The sequence below is a fragment of the Molossus molossus genome, unplaced genomic scaffold, assembly GCF_014108415.1.
Source record: "Molossus molossus isolate mMolMol1 unplaced genomic scaffold, mMolMol1.p scaffold_m16_p_4, whole genome shotgun sequence".
In the NCBI taxonomy this organism is placed as follows: Eukaryota; Metazoa; Chordata; class Mammalia; order Chiroptera; family Molossidae; genus Molossus; species Molossus molossus.
Window position 1 is genome coordinate 124228910 of NW_023425377.1, and position 16190 is coordinate 124245099.

The 16190-nt window shown below is 44.8% G+C and overlaps 1 protein-coding gene across 2 annotated transcripts in view; it reads right to left on the reverse strand.

Moving 5' to 3' along the window:
- The window catches only part of SPATA5 (spermatogenesis associated 5), a 242947-nt gene extending 227259 nt beyond the window's left edge, over positions 1-15688 (reverse strand). For both annotated transcript variants that reach the window (XM_036240737.1, XM_036240738.1), the window contains exons 1-6: positions 15520-15688; positions 9078-9199; positions 7983-8140; positions 3661-3719; positions 1911-2552; positions 186-315 (exon numbers count right to left, since the gene is read on the reverse strand). In XM_036240737.1, coding sequence (XP_036096630.1) covers positions 186-315; positions 1911-2552; positions 3661-3719; positions 7983-8140; positions 9078-9199; positions 15520-15688 — 1280 coding nt within the window. The remainder of the gene's footprint in view (positions 1-185; positions 316-1910; positions 2553-3660; positions 3720-7982; positions 8141-9077; positions 9200-15519) is intronic.
- Between the last annotated feature and the right edge of the window lie 502 nt (positions 15689-16190).

Consider the following 16190-nt stretch of genomic DNA (forward strand, 5'->3'; position numbering starts at 1 on the left):
TAAAGAGCTCAGCTATTTGAGTAATATACATGCAAATAAATTAAATCTTTACGACTGAGCCCTAAAAGACACATTTAAGAAGTATATCGGGGGGGGGGGAGGGCCATCTGTAATACTCTCAACAATAAAGATAAATTTTAAAAACAATATTTAATACTGTTTATTCTATTAAATTATGCACCTACTTGCTTATAATTTCAGGACCATTTATTACAGAAACATAGGCTCCAACTTCATTAGCAATAGCCCTGGCAATCATTGTCTTTCCAGTACCTGGAGGACCGTACAGTAACACTCCTCTAGGGGGAGGAATTCCTAGAAGAAAAAAAAAAAGAATGTTGGATTCAGCATTACTAGGTTTCTTGTGTTGTCATATGACTTAGAACATGAGTTAAAAATATAAATTTACATTGCATCATAAACTAAAGTAAAAGTCAGACCCTCTTTATTCTGCCCAGGAAGAGGTATAGCTAGCAAACACTGATCTCCAGCAATGACTGTTTTTCTCTCTATAGACCCAACCTGTCCAGGCACATTGGTAAAAAACTGGCTGGACACCCACACTGTTGCCATGCCCCATCCCATATTATCAACACAAAGTCCAGCCCAGCTAGTGTGACTCAGTTGGTTGAGCATCATCCCATGAACTGAAAGGTCACTAGTTCGATTCCTGGTCAGGCATAGGGAGCGTGTGGAAGGCAGACAATCTATGTTTCTCTTATATCAATGTTTCCCTCTCTTTCTCTCTCTCCCTCTCCTTTCTTTTCTCTCTAAAATAAATCTTTAAAAAACAAACAAACAAAAATAATAACAAAGGCATAAAATAAGCCACCAATCCCAATTTTCCCCCAGCTATCTTGGGGCATATAGGCATTCCGAGCAAAATGTCAATCCAAGGGTTTATTTCATTTATATAGATTCATGAGCCCAGCCAGTGTGGCTCCGTGGATTGAGCGTCGTCCCATGGAATGAAGTCCCAGTTCAATTCCCGGTCAGGGCACATTCCTGAGTTTCAGGCTCCCCAGTGTGGGATGTGCTGGAGGCTGTCAATTGATGTTTCACTCTCACATAGATGATTTTATCTCTCCTCTCCCTACTCTCCTTCTTAAAAAAAAAAAAAAAAAAAATCAATAAAAACATATTTTAAAAAATTCATGAAAGAAAAAGCAGAGAAAGCAATGGTACGCGCCAAGTACATGCAGAGAACTAGGCAGTGACCACACAGCGGAAGTCGAGTTTCCTAGAAACCAGTCACTCCCTTAACCACTTGCATCGATGCAGAAATCCGCACACAGCTACATTTCCTAACTGAGAGGTTTGCTCCAGCATATCTGAATGGTTGAATTATATCTTTAGTCATTACAGCAGATCTAGCCTGACAAGACACTTAATTGTAGATCCAACACAAACTATGCAAGTATGCAATTAAAGGAGACAAGGCTACAACTAACTCATTACAACCTAAAGACACCTAGCATGGAAGAAAGCTCATTTAACTGGCAACTCCCAAAGCCACTCACACCTCCTACTATACCTACCACTCAGAACAAATAGAAGAGGGTGAGCACGCTGGCCTTTTTGGCTCAGCGGTTAGAACGTCTGTCCGCAGATCAGCGAGTTCTCGCTAAGGGCACGTACCTCGGTTGCAGTTTGTCCCCAGCCCCGGTTGGGGTCCGGTGGGTGGCAACCAGTTAATGTGTCTTTCTCACATCGATGTTTCTCTCTCTCTCTTCTCCCCTCTCCCCCTCCCACTCTATCTGAAGATAAATGCAAAAATGTCCTCAGGTGAGGATAAAAAAAAAACAGAGAGAGAGAAAGAGGGTGAACAATTATTAGATAAGTAGAATGAGCCATCTGATTTTGAATTTGAATTGAACACTTTTGGGTACAATACACTGAAGAAATCATACCGTAACTCTTAAATAGTTCAAGCTGCTTGAGAGGAAGTTCAATTATTTCTCTAATTGCTTTCAGCTGACCACTTAAGCCTCCTATCATGTCATAAGTTACTTTGAATGAGTTGTCTTGCTCTTTTGAATTTGTACAAATTTTTGTGAAATTGACTCTCGTTGTTGAGGAAATGAAATAAAAAGTATCAGTGTTGCACTTTGCTCCCAGACGGGCTGACTTCAGCAATCTCTCTTCATCGATAAGGTACTCATTTCCTTCTCTGGCAGATGCAAAGCTACATTCAAGACCTGTGACTTCCTCTAGCCCGAGCCCACTGCTGCCACCAGGACTCTGTGTGACATCCGACAAAATGTCACCAGCTTTATTTATTCTGTCATCTAATGGTTTGCAGGGAATACTGCTTGACGATGGGACCTGAGGCTCTTCCAGATCCAGCTGGCTTAGCTGTAAGGACACATCCAGGGTACTGGCTTCTATGCTGCCCCGTTTTGAGGCCATTCCCTGAGCATCAGTATCAGAGTCACTCTGAAGCCTTCTCAGTATCATGCCGTCTGCCCCTTTCACTCGCAACACTTGCAACTTGCACGGTCGTCCATAGAAAGTAATGTATAGGAAGTTGCCAGGTAAAACAATCTTGCCATCTAGAAAACAATTCATTGAATAGACATACGTGTTAGCACAATTTCTCACCCATTTAACATTTAAATAACAATTTGTCTCATCTGTTTAAAAAATCTATCTGACTGAAAAGATTAAATCAAAGATGGGAGTATTAATAAAATAAGTGTCATGGAAAATAAAGGCCCTAATGAGGGAGCAGTATCTGGATGGAGATCAAAGAAAAACAAGATGTTTCTCTGAAATGACGAAGATTCTATCAACTACATTAATAGCCAGGCAGTCTACATTTGATAATAAACTAATCTAAAATGGCACACTTAAACCAACATACCAAGATAATGTTTCTCATTAAAAAGACCAAGAGCTGCCCAGCCAGTGTGGCTCAGTGGATTGAGTGTCATCCCATGGACTAAGAGGTACTGGTTCAATTCCTGGTGAGGGCACATGCCCAGGTTGTGGGCTCAATCCCCAGAAAGGGGGGTGCAGGAAGCAGCTGATTGATGTGTGTCTCTCTCACATCGATGTTTCTATCTCTCTCTCCCTTCGTCTCTAAAAAAAAAAAAAAAATCAATAAAAATATATGTTTAAAGCCCTGGCCGGTTTGGCTCAACAGTTAGAGCGTCGGCCTGCAGTAGGAGGGGCCCGGGTTCGGTTCCCACTAGGGGCGTGTACCTCGGTTACAGTTTGTCCCCGGCCCTGCGGGTGGCAGCCACTTGATGTGTCCTTTTCACGTCAATGTTTCTCTCTCTCCCTCCCACTCTATCTGAACAAAAAATGGAAAAATGTCCTCGGGTGAGGATAAAAATATACACACATACATACACACACACACACACACACATACACACATATATATATATATATTTTTTTTTAGAGAAAGAGGCAGAGCTCAAGGGCTCAGAGTCTCAGTTCTCCCACTGACTTTGCCCACGGATGTATTGTTTATTCTCTCCATTGCTTAACTGTCAATCAATCAATATCTTAAAAGGACATTAATTTATTGAGGAGAGTATTCTCTAAGCTATTTTGAAGAAAACTGTCAAATATATAACACCTCAAAGACACATTACTTTATTTGTTGCTGCCTTGCTTCTTAAAATTTTAAAAACTGTTTAAAATATATCTCACCTAGTTTTCTCAAAAGACAACCAGCCAATTGTTCTTCATTAATATCCACATTTTTGTCACTATAAAGTGGGAGGGTGGGGAAAATCAAAATAAACATTAAGTATACCAGAAACTTAAATGTAATATAAAATAACAACATACATAGTTGTAATGTAGACCTAATCAAAAGCATAATTAGTTTACAACCTGGAAATATACCATTTTGGAATGACTTACACACTTTAGATAGTTCTTATAGCCATGAAAATCTCAGTTTGATGTCCCAGTGGCCTAAATACGTATTCTTCAAAATATAGGGTACTATCCACCAGTGGATAATGAAATCATTTCAGTCAATCTTACCCAGCACTGTGTGTGTGTGTGTGTGTGTGTGTGTGTGTGTGTGTGTGTTACGTGCCCCTAGCGGAAACCGAACCCAGGACTCTCTGGTCCGCAGGCCAACACTCAACCGCTGAGCCAAACTGGCCAGGGCTTACCCAGCACTTTTTTAATAGAATACAAATGTCAGAATATATCACACATAGAAAGGGTAAATACTGCTTTGTAAAACATTAGTTTATTACACACACACTTCTATATACTCATTTTATACAGGTTACCAAAGTGCTATGTGCTCTCTCTATAGATACACTGTAAATGTGTATACACAGTGAACCGCAGTGAAAAATGTTTATTTTTTATTGTGTGTCAGTCAAAAACATTTGAAAAACGCTGGCCTTAATTCAATAATCCCTTACCACACTTGCCTAGCTTGATTAGGAAGTCTTTTATTAATAGCTTACTTACGTGTTTATAATTTACAAATTATCTTTCAAGAAAAGTAAACCCTATATAATACTTTATTTGAAGAAGTAGAAATAAGAAAAAGGACGGTAGTACAATGGAAGTTTATAGTAGAGAAAGGGCATGCCAAAGAAAAATGATAACACTTTTCTGACTGATAACTGCATCTGCCAGGAAGGTCGCTTGTTTGAGTAAGGAAGCAGGCACACCTAGAAATCCGGAACTTGTACAGAACTGTGTCCCTGGAGAACGTGTACATCCCCCCACCTTTTCCATGTATAAGCAGCCTACGTGGCCTATGGCTGTGAGCTCTACCAGACACCCGTGGAAGGGGATGGTCAAGTTCAGCTAAAGGTGTACTAACAGGCCCAACTGGGCCAGATCTAAGCCAGGTCCTCCACTTTCTCAGTAACAAAACCAATACAGTTGATCTTCATTATTTGCAGATTCCATATGTGCAAATTCACCTACTTGCGAAAATGTATTTGTAACCCCAATATCAATACTAGCAGAGCATTCCCAGTCTTTTACAGATGTGCATAAAGTAGAAAAAAAAATCTGAGCCCCACAACACTCTTGTTTCAACTCTCATCACAAATGACCAGGGTACAGTGACAGTTCCAGGTCTGCGACCTGTGGGAGGAGGTCTGAATACTAACTCCGGCAGCTATAAGCAACATGGCCTCACTTCCGAACTACCTCTTCTCTTTTGGAATAAAGTAAATAGAATATACCAGAATGAGTTGTTGTAAGGATTTAACATTATAATCTATATAAAACATATGTACCTGTACATATATATTTATATACTTATTAAATATATATATATATATATATATATATATATATATATACACACACCCCTAGAACCAATGGTTCAGTATTTGCTAATTCAGTGTTTGGGGAAATTTTGTATAACACACTACCACAAATAACGAGAATCAAATGTATACATGTGAGAGAAAGAGAGAAATACAAGGAGAAAATTTCTAGAGTCAAATGTATATATAAACCAAAGAGGAAATTATGTGTCTCCCTAAATACTTACATTTACTAGTTTATAGAACTCTGAACCCAGTTATACTTAAATTGTTTCTATTTATTAAACTGTGAATAGAAGATATTTACACTATGTACAAGAACAGTCAAAACATTCAACCAATTTTGCTTTTTAAAAAAGAATAATTGCAGATAAAATAATTTCCACTAGAAGGAGCTCTAAACTTACTAATGAAATGTTTCATATATAGTACAACTGAAGGATTTAAGCAGATTAAAATTACTCATTTTTCTTACTGAAAATTAAGTTTCTTGCCCTGCCGGTTGGCTCAGCGGTTAGAGCGTCAGCCTGCGGTCCAGAGAGACCTGGGTTCGGTTCCCACTAGGAGCGCGTACCTCGGATGCAGTTTGTCCCCAGCCCTGGTTGGTCGTGAGGGTGGCAGCCATTCAATGTGTCCCTTTCATGTCGATGTTTCTCTTTCTTTCTCTTCCTCTCTCTCCCTCCCGCTCTATCTGAACAAAAAATGGAGAAATGTCCTTGGGTGAGGAAAAAAAAAAGGAAAATTAAGTTTCTTGTCTATGCTCTGCTTGCTGCCACATTTAAAACATAAGAATCTTTTTAAATAAAAAAGTTTAAATCAAGCTTCCAAGGAAAACCTACACTGTTCCTCCATAGTAGGTAATCATTACCACCTAAGAATGCTGCATCCTGCAGGAGGCACACAGTGGAATATCAAAACTCAAGCCAAGTGAGTACCTGTTTGAAGACAGTCTGGAGACAAGTCCTGTGCAACCTGAGTGCAACACTGACAACCAAACAAGAACGGGCAAGTTCCTGCCTTCTCCGCACTGAGCCCGTTTCCTCATCTGTGAGAAAGGGGTAAGTATGGAGACCTCGCAGGATGTTTAGAGGATTGAATGAAAAGAAAAAGGGAAAACACATGCATGCACACGTGTGTGATAGCTCACACTGGTGCTCAACACATGTTGTGTTCCTTTCCCTTTCTGCCTTTTTTTTTAGCATTTGTTAAATGGCCTGGGCCTGCCTGGCTTGACGGTTAGAGCATCGGCCCTAACCAAAGCATCTCAGGTTTGATTACTGGTCAAGGGCACATACGTGGGTGGCAGGTTCAATCTCCAGGGTATATGCAGAGGGCACCCACTGGATGTGTCTCTCTCACATTGATGTTTCTCTCCCTCATTACCCTTCCCTCCCTCACTTCCACTCTCTCTAAAAATCAATGGAAAAATACCCTTAGGTGAGGATTAACAAAAACAAAAAACAAAATGTTGCCCTGGCCGGTTTGGCTCAGCGGTTACAGCATCGGCCCACAGACCAAAGAGTCGAGGGTTTGATTCCAGTCAAGGGCACGTACCTTGGTTGCAGTTCGGTCCCGTCCCTGGCCCTGGTCAGGGTCATGCAGGAAGCAACCAACTGATGTGTCTCTCTCACATCAATATTTCTTTCTCTCTTTCTCTCTCTCTCTCTCCCTCCCTCCCTACCTCCCACCCACTCTGTCTGAAAATAAATGAAAAAATATCCTCAGGTGAAATATTTTTGTTAATTGTTTGCTAAATGCTCTGAAAACATTTTCCTGTTTTTTAAAGGAAAGAATATGCCAAAGCTCAATGTTGGTACCTACAAAAGGAGGAAAAAAAAGATAAAAATATTTTAAAATCGAGCTAGATTGAAAAATGTCCTGATTCTTACAGTAATATAAACACCCCCCCCCCTAAAACTGTTACTAGGGTGATATTAAAATATCAAAAGATGTTTTTTAAAACAAGTTTTGCTAAGATTTTTGTATGCAAACTCAGTGAAAACACTACTGATAGAGAATCCCCAGGAAGAGGGAGATCCACTGGAACCACGCTGATTGGCCGCGTCTACAGCTCGCCTCTCGTGAGGGCTATTCAGACTCACAGAAGTAACTGTTCACGAGACTGAATAATCAACGAGGTAAAGTTCACAGGCAGGTCTCTGCTTGAGCAGTCTTAATTAAAACTTGTTTCTTGCCTACTCACAGTCACTTACTCCCTTCTTTACAGCTGTAAAAAAGACAAGAAGCCCTAAGTACAATGCAGACCAAGATAAGAAACATGGTTAAACACCCCTCAGTAATAATTCCCTCCCCTACAGGGTCAGGGCACTCTAATCACAGGAACTCGAGAGCCCCAGTCCCTAAGTCACACAGCACACGTCTCACTGTGCTAACACAGCAGGCCACTAGCCACTCACCTATGACCAGTCCAAACTGAGGTGTGCTGTGACTGTAACATACACACAGGATTTGAAGACTTCGTTTGAAAACCAGAACAAAAAATCTTATTAATAGTTTTGTATAGTTACAAGTTAAAGTAAGATTTCACACATACTGGTTAAATAAAATATGTAATTACAATTAATTTCACGTGTTTCTCTTTACTTTCTAAATGTGGTTGCTAGAAAATGCAAAATTCCATATGTGGTTCACATTTGTGACTCTCAGCATATTTCTCCTGGACAGTGCTGATTCAGTCACCAAAGAAAAGAGCCAAACCTGAGTGCCACATCCATCTCCTCAGCCTGCAGCTCAGCACCCAAAAGAGGCTCCACATGGATGGCATCACCAACTCGGACACCCACATTCTTCTGCGCTATTTCACTCAGGCCGACCTTGCCTCCAGGAAATCCTGATACGGGCCAGGCTGTGTAGACCTGCCCGCAAGAGAAAATAAACAAACATTCACAGAATAACAGTAATTTATAAAACAGAAAATCAAAAAGATGTGCCAGTCCTGACAGGTGTTATAAATCTGACTCAAGTTACAAAAAAGTTTTATAAGTATTACATTTTTGGTAAAGATTAGGAATAACCCCCCAGTGAAAACAGTGGAAGATCTGAGAGATGGGGTTAGGAAAAGAGACAAAGGTAGGAGAAGAAAATGAGATAAAACTCCGAAGGCAAGCTGACTGTCAGGTACCCAGCCTGGAGCATAGACAACATCCAGGAAATAGTGAGGGGCCCAACAGCAGAGTTCCACGGGAACCTGGACCTCATGAGACAAATGCTAAGCTCCATAGAGTGGGCTGAGCTCATACATGTAGTGTCTTCTCTTCCACAAGACACAAGTCAAGGGTTTTAAAGTATAAGCCCAGAACAATGACAAGAATGGGAGGCGTGACATCAGCAGATAAGGGAGCTCAAAGCCCTCCCAGAGGCCCCAGAGGCTGCGACAGAGTGAAGAAGCAGAAAAGCTATGGCAGAGGCGGAGGCGGGGCCAGCAGAGAGGAAGCCAAGCTGCCAAAAACTGGCAGCAAAAAGAAACACAGCTAAAACCAGGGCGGATAATCAAACATTTGTATAAAAAGGAGATAACCTTCATACCCCAAAACTGTATTTCTGTAGAGAAAAGTAGACGGGGAAAAATGAGGACGACAGGGCATGTCTCACTGCCTCCCGAGGAAAGGCCTCTCTCTGCATCATGACATTTAGCGCCTGTATTCCCACCTTCATCGACACCAAGGAGGGAAAGCTCACATCGGTGCGAGGGTCTTTAAAATATAGTTTCCATTTTTTTCCTGCTTGTGTTGAAAACTACAAACAAAAACCTCTCAAATCTTTTCCAACTAAGGAAATGACAAGGACTCTTACCTCTTGTTTTCCATGTAAACTGGTAAGCAGCACTGGTCGACCTATACATATATTTGCAGACTTCATGGTGCCAAGTCCAAGTTGAACAAGGGAATTCTGGAACTTTTTAGGAACTTTGTCATCTACCAAGAAGCAAAAGAAAATGATTTTTGTACTATTTTGTAATTGAAGTGAAGGCATGCTTTCTTTTGGAGGAAATAAAAATCCTCTATGCACATAATCACATGAATTCACTTACTGATCCCTGCAGAAACCACTGTTTTGACTCTTTTTACTTTAATAAACAGACTTAAAACCAAATCTTTTTAGGATCCACGGACAGTATAAATGCTAACTTTAAAAAGGATGTTTTATGGAGTAGGTATTAGTTTTCATTATTTACAAAAATCTTGCCCTGGCCAGTGCCACTCAAGGGGTTGAGCATCATCCCATGTACCAAGAGGCTGCAGGTTCCATTCCGAGTCAGGGCACGTGCCAGAGTTTCGTGCTGGATCTCCCAGCAGGGAGCACTGGTGGAGGCAGCCGATCCATCGATGTTTCTCTCTCTCTCTCTAAAATCAATAAAATCGTAGTTTTTAAAAAATCTTAAATTTCATGAAGAACTGAACATTACTTCCAACAGGGAGTTTCTGATCTTTCCTTTCTGTATTACAGATTCTAAGTTGAGTCAGTTACTGGTATGCAAAGGCTTGAACTGGGGAGCTGGTCCATCATCTGGCTCTAGAGGATTAAGTCACATTTCCACTTCCGACCCGTTTCCACTTCCAACCCATGTAATAGCAATCATATATGCATGCAGAAGAGAGTAACCCGCTGGGCGAATACTCTTACACTGAAATGACCATTAGTGATTTCAACTTTTGGCCAAAGAAGGGGCCCAGAATTTAGCCCAGTTGGCAATGCTTCTGAAAATGATGTGCTAACATTGCCCCCACTCCCCACTTAGCTCAAGCTCCACCCGTGGTTAGCTGTCCCTCTTCTGATTCTCCCAGCACCTCATGCTGCCAGATACCGACACTTGGCATCATAATATTCATTTGTTTTACAGTCTGACTTTCTCCCAAACTATATGCCACTTTGGGGCAGGAATTAGGTCATATTTATCTTTGTGTCACCAATGCCTAGCAGAGCATCAAATATAGCCACTGCATAATAAATATCTGTGAAATGAATGAATGTAGTAGATGAATACACAGTATTTTCCTTTTTTTAAAAATCCTCACCTGAGGATATTTTTCTATTTATCTTCAGATAGAGTGGGAGGGAGGAAGGAAGGGAGGGAGTTGGAGAGAGAGAGAGAGCCCTGGCTGGTTTGGCTCAGCAGTTAAGAGCATCAGCCCACAGACAAATGAGTCAAGGGTTTGGTTCCAGTCAAGGGCACGTACCTCATACCTCAGTTGCAGTTTGTCCTGGCCCTGGTCGGGTCACGCAGGAGGCAACCAGTTGATGTGGCTCTATCACATCGATGTTTCTCTCTGTCTGTCTCTGTCTGTCTCTGTCTCTGTCTCTGTCTCTGTCTCTGTCTCTCTCTCTCTCTCTCTCCCCCTCTCACTCTATCTGATCATAAATGGAAAAGTATCCTCAGGTGAGGAATATAAACAAGAGAGCGAGAGAAACGATGTGAGGCAGACACACTGACTGGTTGCCTCCTGCACAACCCGACCAGGGCTGGGGACAAACCACAACCGAGGTATGTGCCCTTGACCAGAATTGAACCCTTGACTCACTGGTCCATGGGCCAACGCTCTACCGCTGAGCCAAAGCAGCCAGGGCAGTATTTTTCTTTTCAGCAAAAATCCATAAAATACTTCATAAAATTTTAACTTACCACAAACTTTATTATAAGATTATAGACATATACCATAATCATAGAGCTCTAACTAGTATTAGTGTTCCTTAATAATTAGAAAAACTGCCTGGCCGATGTGGCTCAGTGGTTGAGACTCAATCCATGCACCAAAAGGTCACCAGCTGAATTACTGGTCAGGGCACATGCCCAGGTTATGGGCCCGATCCCCAGTGGGGGGCATGCAGGAGGCAGCCAATCTATGTTCTCTCTCATCGATGTTTCTCTCTCCCTTTCCCTTCCTCTTTCTCTAAAATCAATAAAGAAAATAATTTTTTTAAACAGCTCTTGTAATTAAGTTAATGAAAGCAAACCAAGAGGTATGTCTGATTTACATTACTACTCTCTGCCACAAAATCACTTGCCAACACATTTATTCTCCTCCAGTCATCAGATGAACAAATCTAGAAAAGCAAAGCATTTTACAGGGCTATGATTAACAATACTGAGTATAAAATAAAATGAGCATATTTCATAAAATGAAAGGCTGAACAGAAATTCAACTTTCCTATGAGCATCAGGTCTCTTACATAGTTTACCTATCGGTAATAGCAAAGTGTCCTGTTGGATGACCTCATAATGTTCAGTTTCTACCACTTCTTTCTTCCTGAACTTCAATGATTCACTTGTGACGGTTACCTCACAGGTATATCAGTCCTCAACAAGAGTCTAGGTTTCTTCTCTTCCCTCCATCCTATCCTGCACATTCACCATGCACCAGGATTTGACAAACCACAGGCTTCTGGAAACACTGTGCCACTTCCTCCCTATCACCCATGGAGATCATGTTCGAATACCATGCCTTGCCCCATTTCCCAATACATCTCCCTTGTATCCTCCGCTTACAACAAATAAATCTCCTCCACACAACTCCTACCACCAGTCCTCAGTCCTGAAATACTTTAAAAATATATCTTGACATCCACTGTGCCCAGTAACTAACTTCACACTTCTTAAGCACTTATGTGACAGATTAACTAATGAGATGGTAAAGGTAATTTCACACAACCATCCACGCTTCATTCGGTCACTCAGCAAATTTTTACTATGTGGCAGACTAGCTACACTAGACACTGGGAATACAGAAGTAGACAGTCTTTGGCTTCACGTACCTTATAATTTAATAGGATAACAGAGTTATTAAACAATCACTGAGCCCTGGCCAGGTGGCTCAATTGGTTGGGGGGTCGTTCCATGCACCAAGAGGCTTCAGGTTTGATTCCCAGTCAGGGCACATACCTAGATTGCAGGTTTGATCCCAGGTTGGGGCACATTTGAGAGACAATCAATGGATGTTTCTCTCACATTGACATTACTCTCTCTCTTCTTTCCTCTCTCTCTCAAAACCAAATATATATATATATATATGTATCCTCGGGTAAGGATTAAAAAACAAAATCACTGAATAATTGCATAATTATAAACTAAGATTAATGCAATAAAAAAATGTCGCAAAGTGCTAGAAAGTCTTAAATGTGGGATCTGATTTAATTTGGAATAAGAAAAAGCTTCTCCAAGGAAGTAATGCTTCAATTCAGATTTGAAGAGTAGGAATTAAGTAAATGAAGAGGAAAAAAAGATAATTCTGAGCAAAGAGAACAGCATGTCCAGGGGTGACGGGCAGAAGCGAGCACTGTACATCAGAGGTAAGAAGAGGTCAGGCAGAGAGTGGTGGAGACAAGCCAAGTGAAGAAGGTCAAGACCACCCGGGGCAGCAGGGGATATCAAACTGCTGATCTTTATTCTAACAGAAACTGCAGACCAGTGAGAAAAGAGGGATCTTGACAGAATCTTCATTTAAAACAACCATTCCCACTGCACAGCAGGAAGTAAATGGAAGGGCTAGTTTAGTAAGCAGTACAAGTGTGAGAAGACAGTGTCAGGGATTATGGCGGCAGTGTGGTAGGCAGTTAGACATGAACAGAGCAAAGATGCTGGGCTATGTACAGAGGTCACCAGGGTAGAAAGACCCAGGTGCCTAGCAAAGAACAATTATGTATGAAGCCTTCCACCCTGGGCGACCTTTCCTCCCTTAGCATATGGCTTTGTCATGCAGTTTGGACCCCCTGACCTTTCCTCCCGAGATACAACATTTAGGCCTCAGATGTATTTTAGCTCCAGACCCACAAAAGCAACAAAACCAGACAAGCAATGCCAAGGCTGACCTCAGGACCAAGTGCATTGGATAATGACCCTCTGCCTTGGCAATGACCAATCAGTAAGAGGAGACCTAGACCCTGAAAGGACACACCTGGAAAGCTGATACATGTTGTTAGGATCATGCCCTGGGACCTCCCCTAAAATCTCCACCCTTAAAACCCTTAGGACTGAAGGCCCAGCACCTCAATCCCAGGAGCATGCCCAAGTCTTTCTTTTCCTCTCCCTTTCCCTTACCCCCCGTCTCCCCGACACTGACCATTACCTTCCCCACTCCCAGGCTCCGAGGGCCCTTCCTTTACCTCTGTAACTTGTTTCCTAAGCCCATTTCTTCTACAAATTACTTCTTCTACTTGTGTGATTTTTCAAACAAATGTTTTCAAGCCTATAACAGATGCAGTGGGAACAGTGGAGAACAGCAATGTGGGAAATATCAAGGTGATAAGCAGGATTTGGTAGTGGACTGAATATGAAGATATGAGAAAGGTGTCATACATGACTCCTAGGTTTCTGAAGTTTGCAAATGGCAAAAATTGAACAGGCTTAGTGTTTGTTTTGTTGCAGGAAATATGAGTTTGAGGTCAGTCTTGAAGTGCCTTTGAAAAATCCAAGAGATGAAATATAGTCCAGTGCTATTCAAAGTGTGGTAGGTAAAGTATTTGCTTCTGGTTCCTGGTTTAGTACAGAAAATGAGAATAAACGTTTAGAAGCTTTTATCGCAACTTTATAATTTTACATCTGTTAAATAGAAAAATTTCCATTTTTTAACTTATTTTTCTAGTAACTTTTTTGTTTGTTTAATCCTCCTCACCAGAGGATAACTTCCATGAGACACATCTATTGGTTGCCTCTGGCGCGCGCGTGTGTGTGGTGTGTGTGTGTGTGTGTGTGTGTGTGTGTGTATCGGGCGGACGGAACCTGTGGCCCAGGTATGTGCCCTCTATGGGGAACGACCCCACCTGCACCCACCAGCCAGGCAGAAGCTTCCACCACTGAGAACGGTGGGCCAGGGCTAGCAACTCATTTTTATTGTGTTTAAAACAGCGCTTATCTGTGGCACATCTTAAATTTTAAAACTTTCCCTAGAGAGTTGGAGAAGCTTGGGTCTACAGCAGCGATTTTCCACCGGTGTGCTTCCAGACCTTTTAAAACACGCAATACCGGGCTATTTAGTCAGCGGCACTGACCTCTTTTCCCTTGGACTGCCAAATAAAAAATGACAACAGCCAACACAACTATAACCGTCTGGTGTGAATGAATCAAAAGTATACCTTTTTTTTTTTGTCAGATGGGTAAAAAATATGTTTTGGGTGAGCTGCCGAATTTCAGTAAGGCGTGCCTGGGCCTGCGGCGGAGGACAGGCGCGTCAGGACTGAGAAGGGGGGGAGCTGGGCACACAGACCTGAGAAGGGTGAGGGCACAGGCGGCAACTGGGCAGCACCGACCCGCCAAAGGGAGAGTTAGGGCGACCAGGGCTTTAGGACTGAGAACAGAGGAACCTCACCGGACACACTTGGAGACTGAACGAGAGGGGTTGCCTCCCGCAGGCACCGCGCCCGGAAATGGAACCCGCAACCTTTCGGCGGGACGACGCTGCAACCAGCGAGCCACCCGGCCCGCGGGCGAGGGCCTCCCCGGCTGGAGGCCGGGCCTGGGAAGCGGGGAGACTGAGCAGCCCGCCGAGGGTCAGGGGCCGAGGGTCAGGGGCCGAGGGTCAGGGGCCGAGGGTCAGGGGCCGAGGGTCAGGGGCGGCCCAGCGCTCGCAGGTGCAGGAAGCGCCGGGCGGCGGCGGCCCGCGGGGGCAGCTCGGGCACTCGGCGCGGGGCGGCGGGCACCGGCGCGGGGCAGAGCGTTCGACGCCGGCGGACCGGGACAGGACGGGGCGCCCTCTGCGCTCGAGGGCTGCCCTCAGGGCCCGCGGGGCGGGCACACAGCCGCCGCCGGCTCGCTCGGACCCACTGCTCCGAGCTGGGCCGATCCCTGACGTCCCGGCCAAACCCGTCCTCCCCGCTCCCGGCGGCGGAGACCGCGGGCCGGCTGGGCTCCCGCGCGCGGCGGAGACGCTGCAGGACGGGCACGACCCCCGCGCCCGCGTCCCGGGCCGTCCGCGGGGGCTGGGCGTGAAGGCGAGCCGCCCCCCTCCGCCCCCGGGAGACCCGGCCCGCACCCGGCTGGGCCGCTCGGCGTGTCGGCCCGGCGCTCGCTAGGGAGGCGATTTCGCCGCTGAAGACGTCGTCCATCCTACGGCGGCAAAGCGGCCCCCGGGGCAGCCTGCAATCCGGGGCCGTTTACCAAAAGGGGCCCTTGGGGTGGGCACGGGGACGGGGCTCGCGCCCGGCCGCGCCCGCCCTTCACAGCGCCGCGCCTCCGGGCCGGCCGCCGGTCTGCGTCCCCTCGGGTGCGCCCCTCGGCCTCCGGCCGCCCTCCCCCCGCTCTCACCCTTCTCTAAGAAGTTGATCACCGCCAGAGTCCCGGTCGCCGCCGCGAAGCCGGCTTCGGCAGGAGCCGCCGAGGCCCCCGCAGGAGAGCGGGCCGCGGAGGGCGAGGGCGAGGGCGAACCCCTGTCGGCGCTCCGGTTGGGCTGTTTTCTGTTCTTCTTGGACGACATGATCCGCGGGCAGCCTGGAAGTTGAAGCAGCAAAGCCGGCTCAACGTGCGCGCTTTACTACGGGGAAAAACTTCCGGGGCAGAAGTCAGCGAGGCCCCGCCCCCACGCCGTAATTTCCAGAGTGAAGCGCCATCGAGGGGCGGGGGGCGGACCGACCCTCTTCAGAACCTAGTCTTCGAAGTGGTCGAAGACGTTGTTCTCCAAGGAAGACGGATTAGGTGGGTGGACGCGCCCTGTAGAGTGTGCATTCCTGAGTGAGGGGACTTTCTCGGCTCTCCGTTCGCCTTCCCCGAACACAGCGCGTTGAATTAAACTATGGGGGGGCGGGAGAGATCGTGATGGGAACGTTTCTCCCCGGTTTTCTGGATCCAGGCACACTCCTGAGAGGAGCTGGTGGACAGGGCTTCGAGGTCTCCTGGGTATAGCGCTGTACATGGTAAACCCAGCTCAACTCTGGTTCGACTGTGCGGCGCTCTTCTCGGGTTTACGGTAGCGCCTCCCT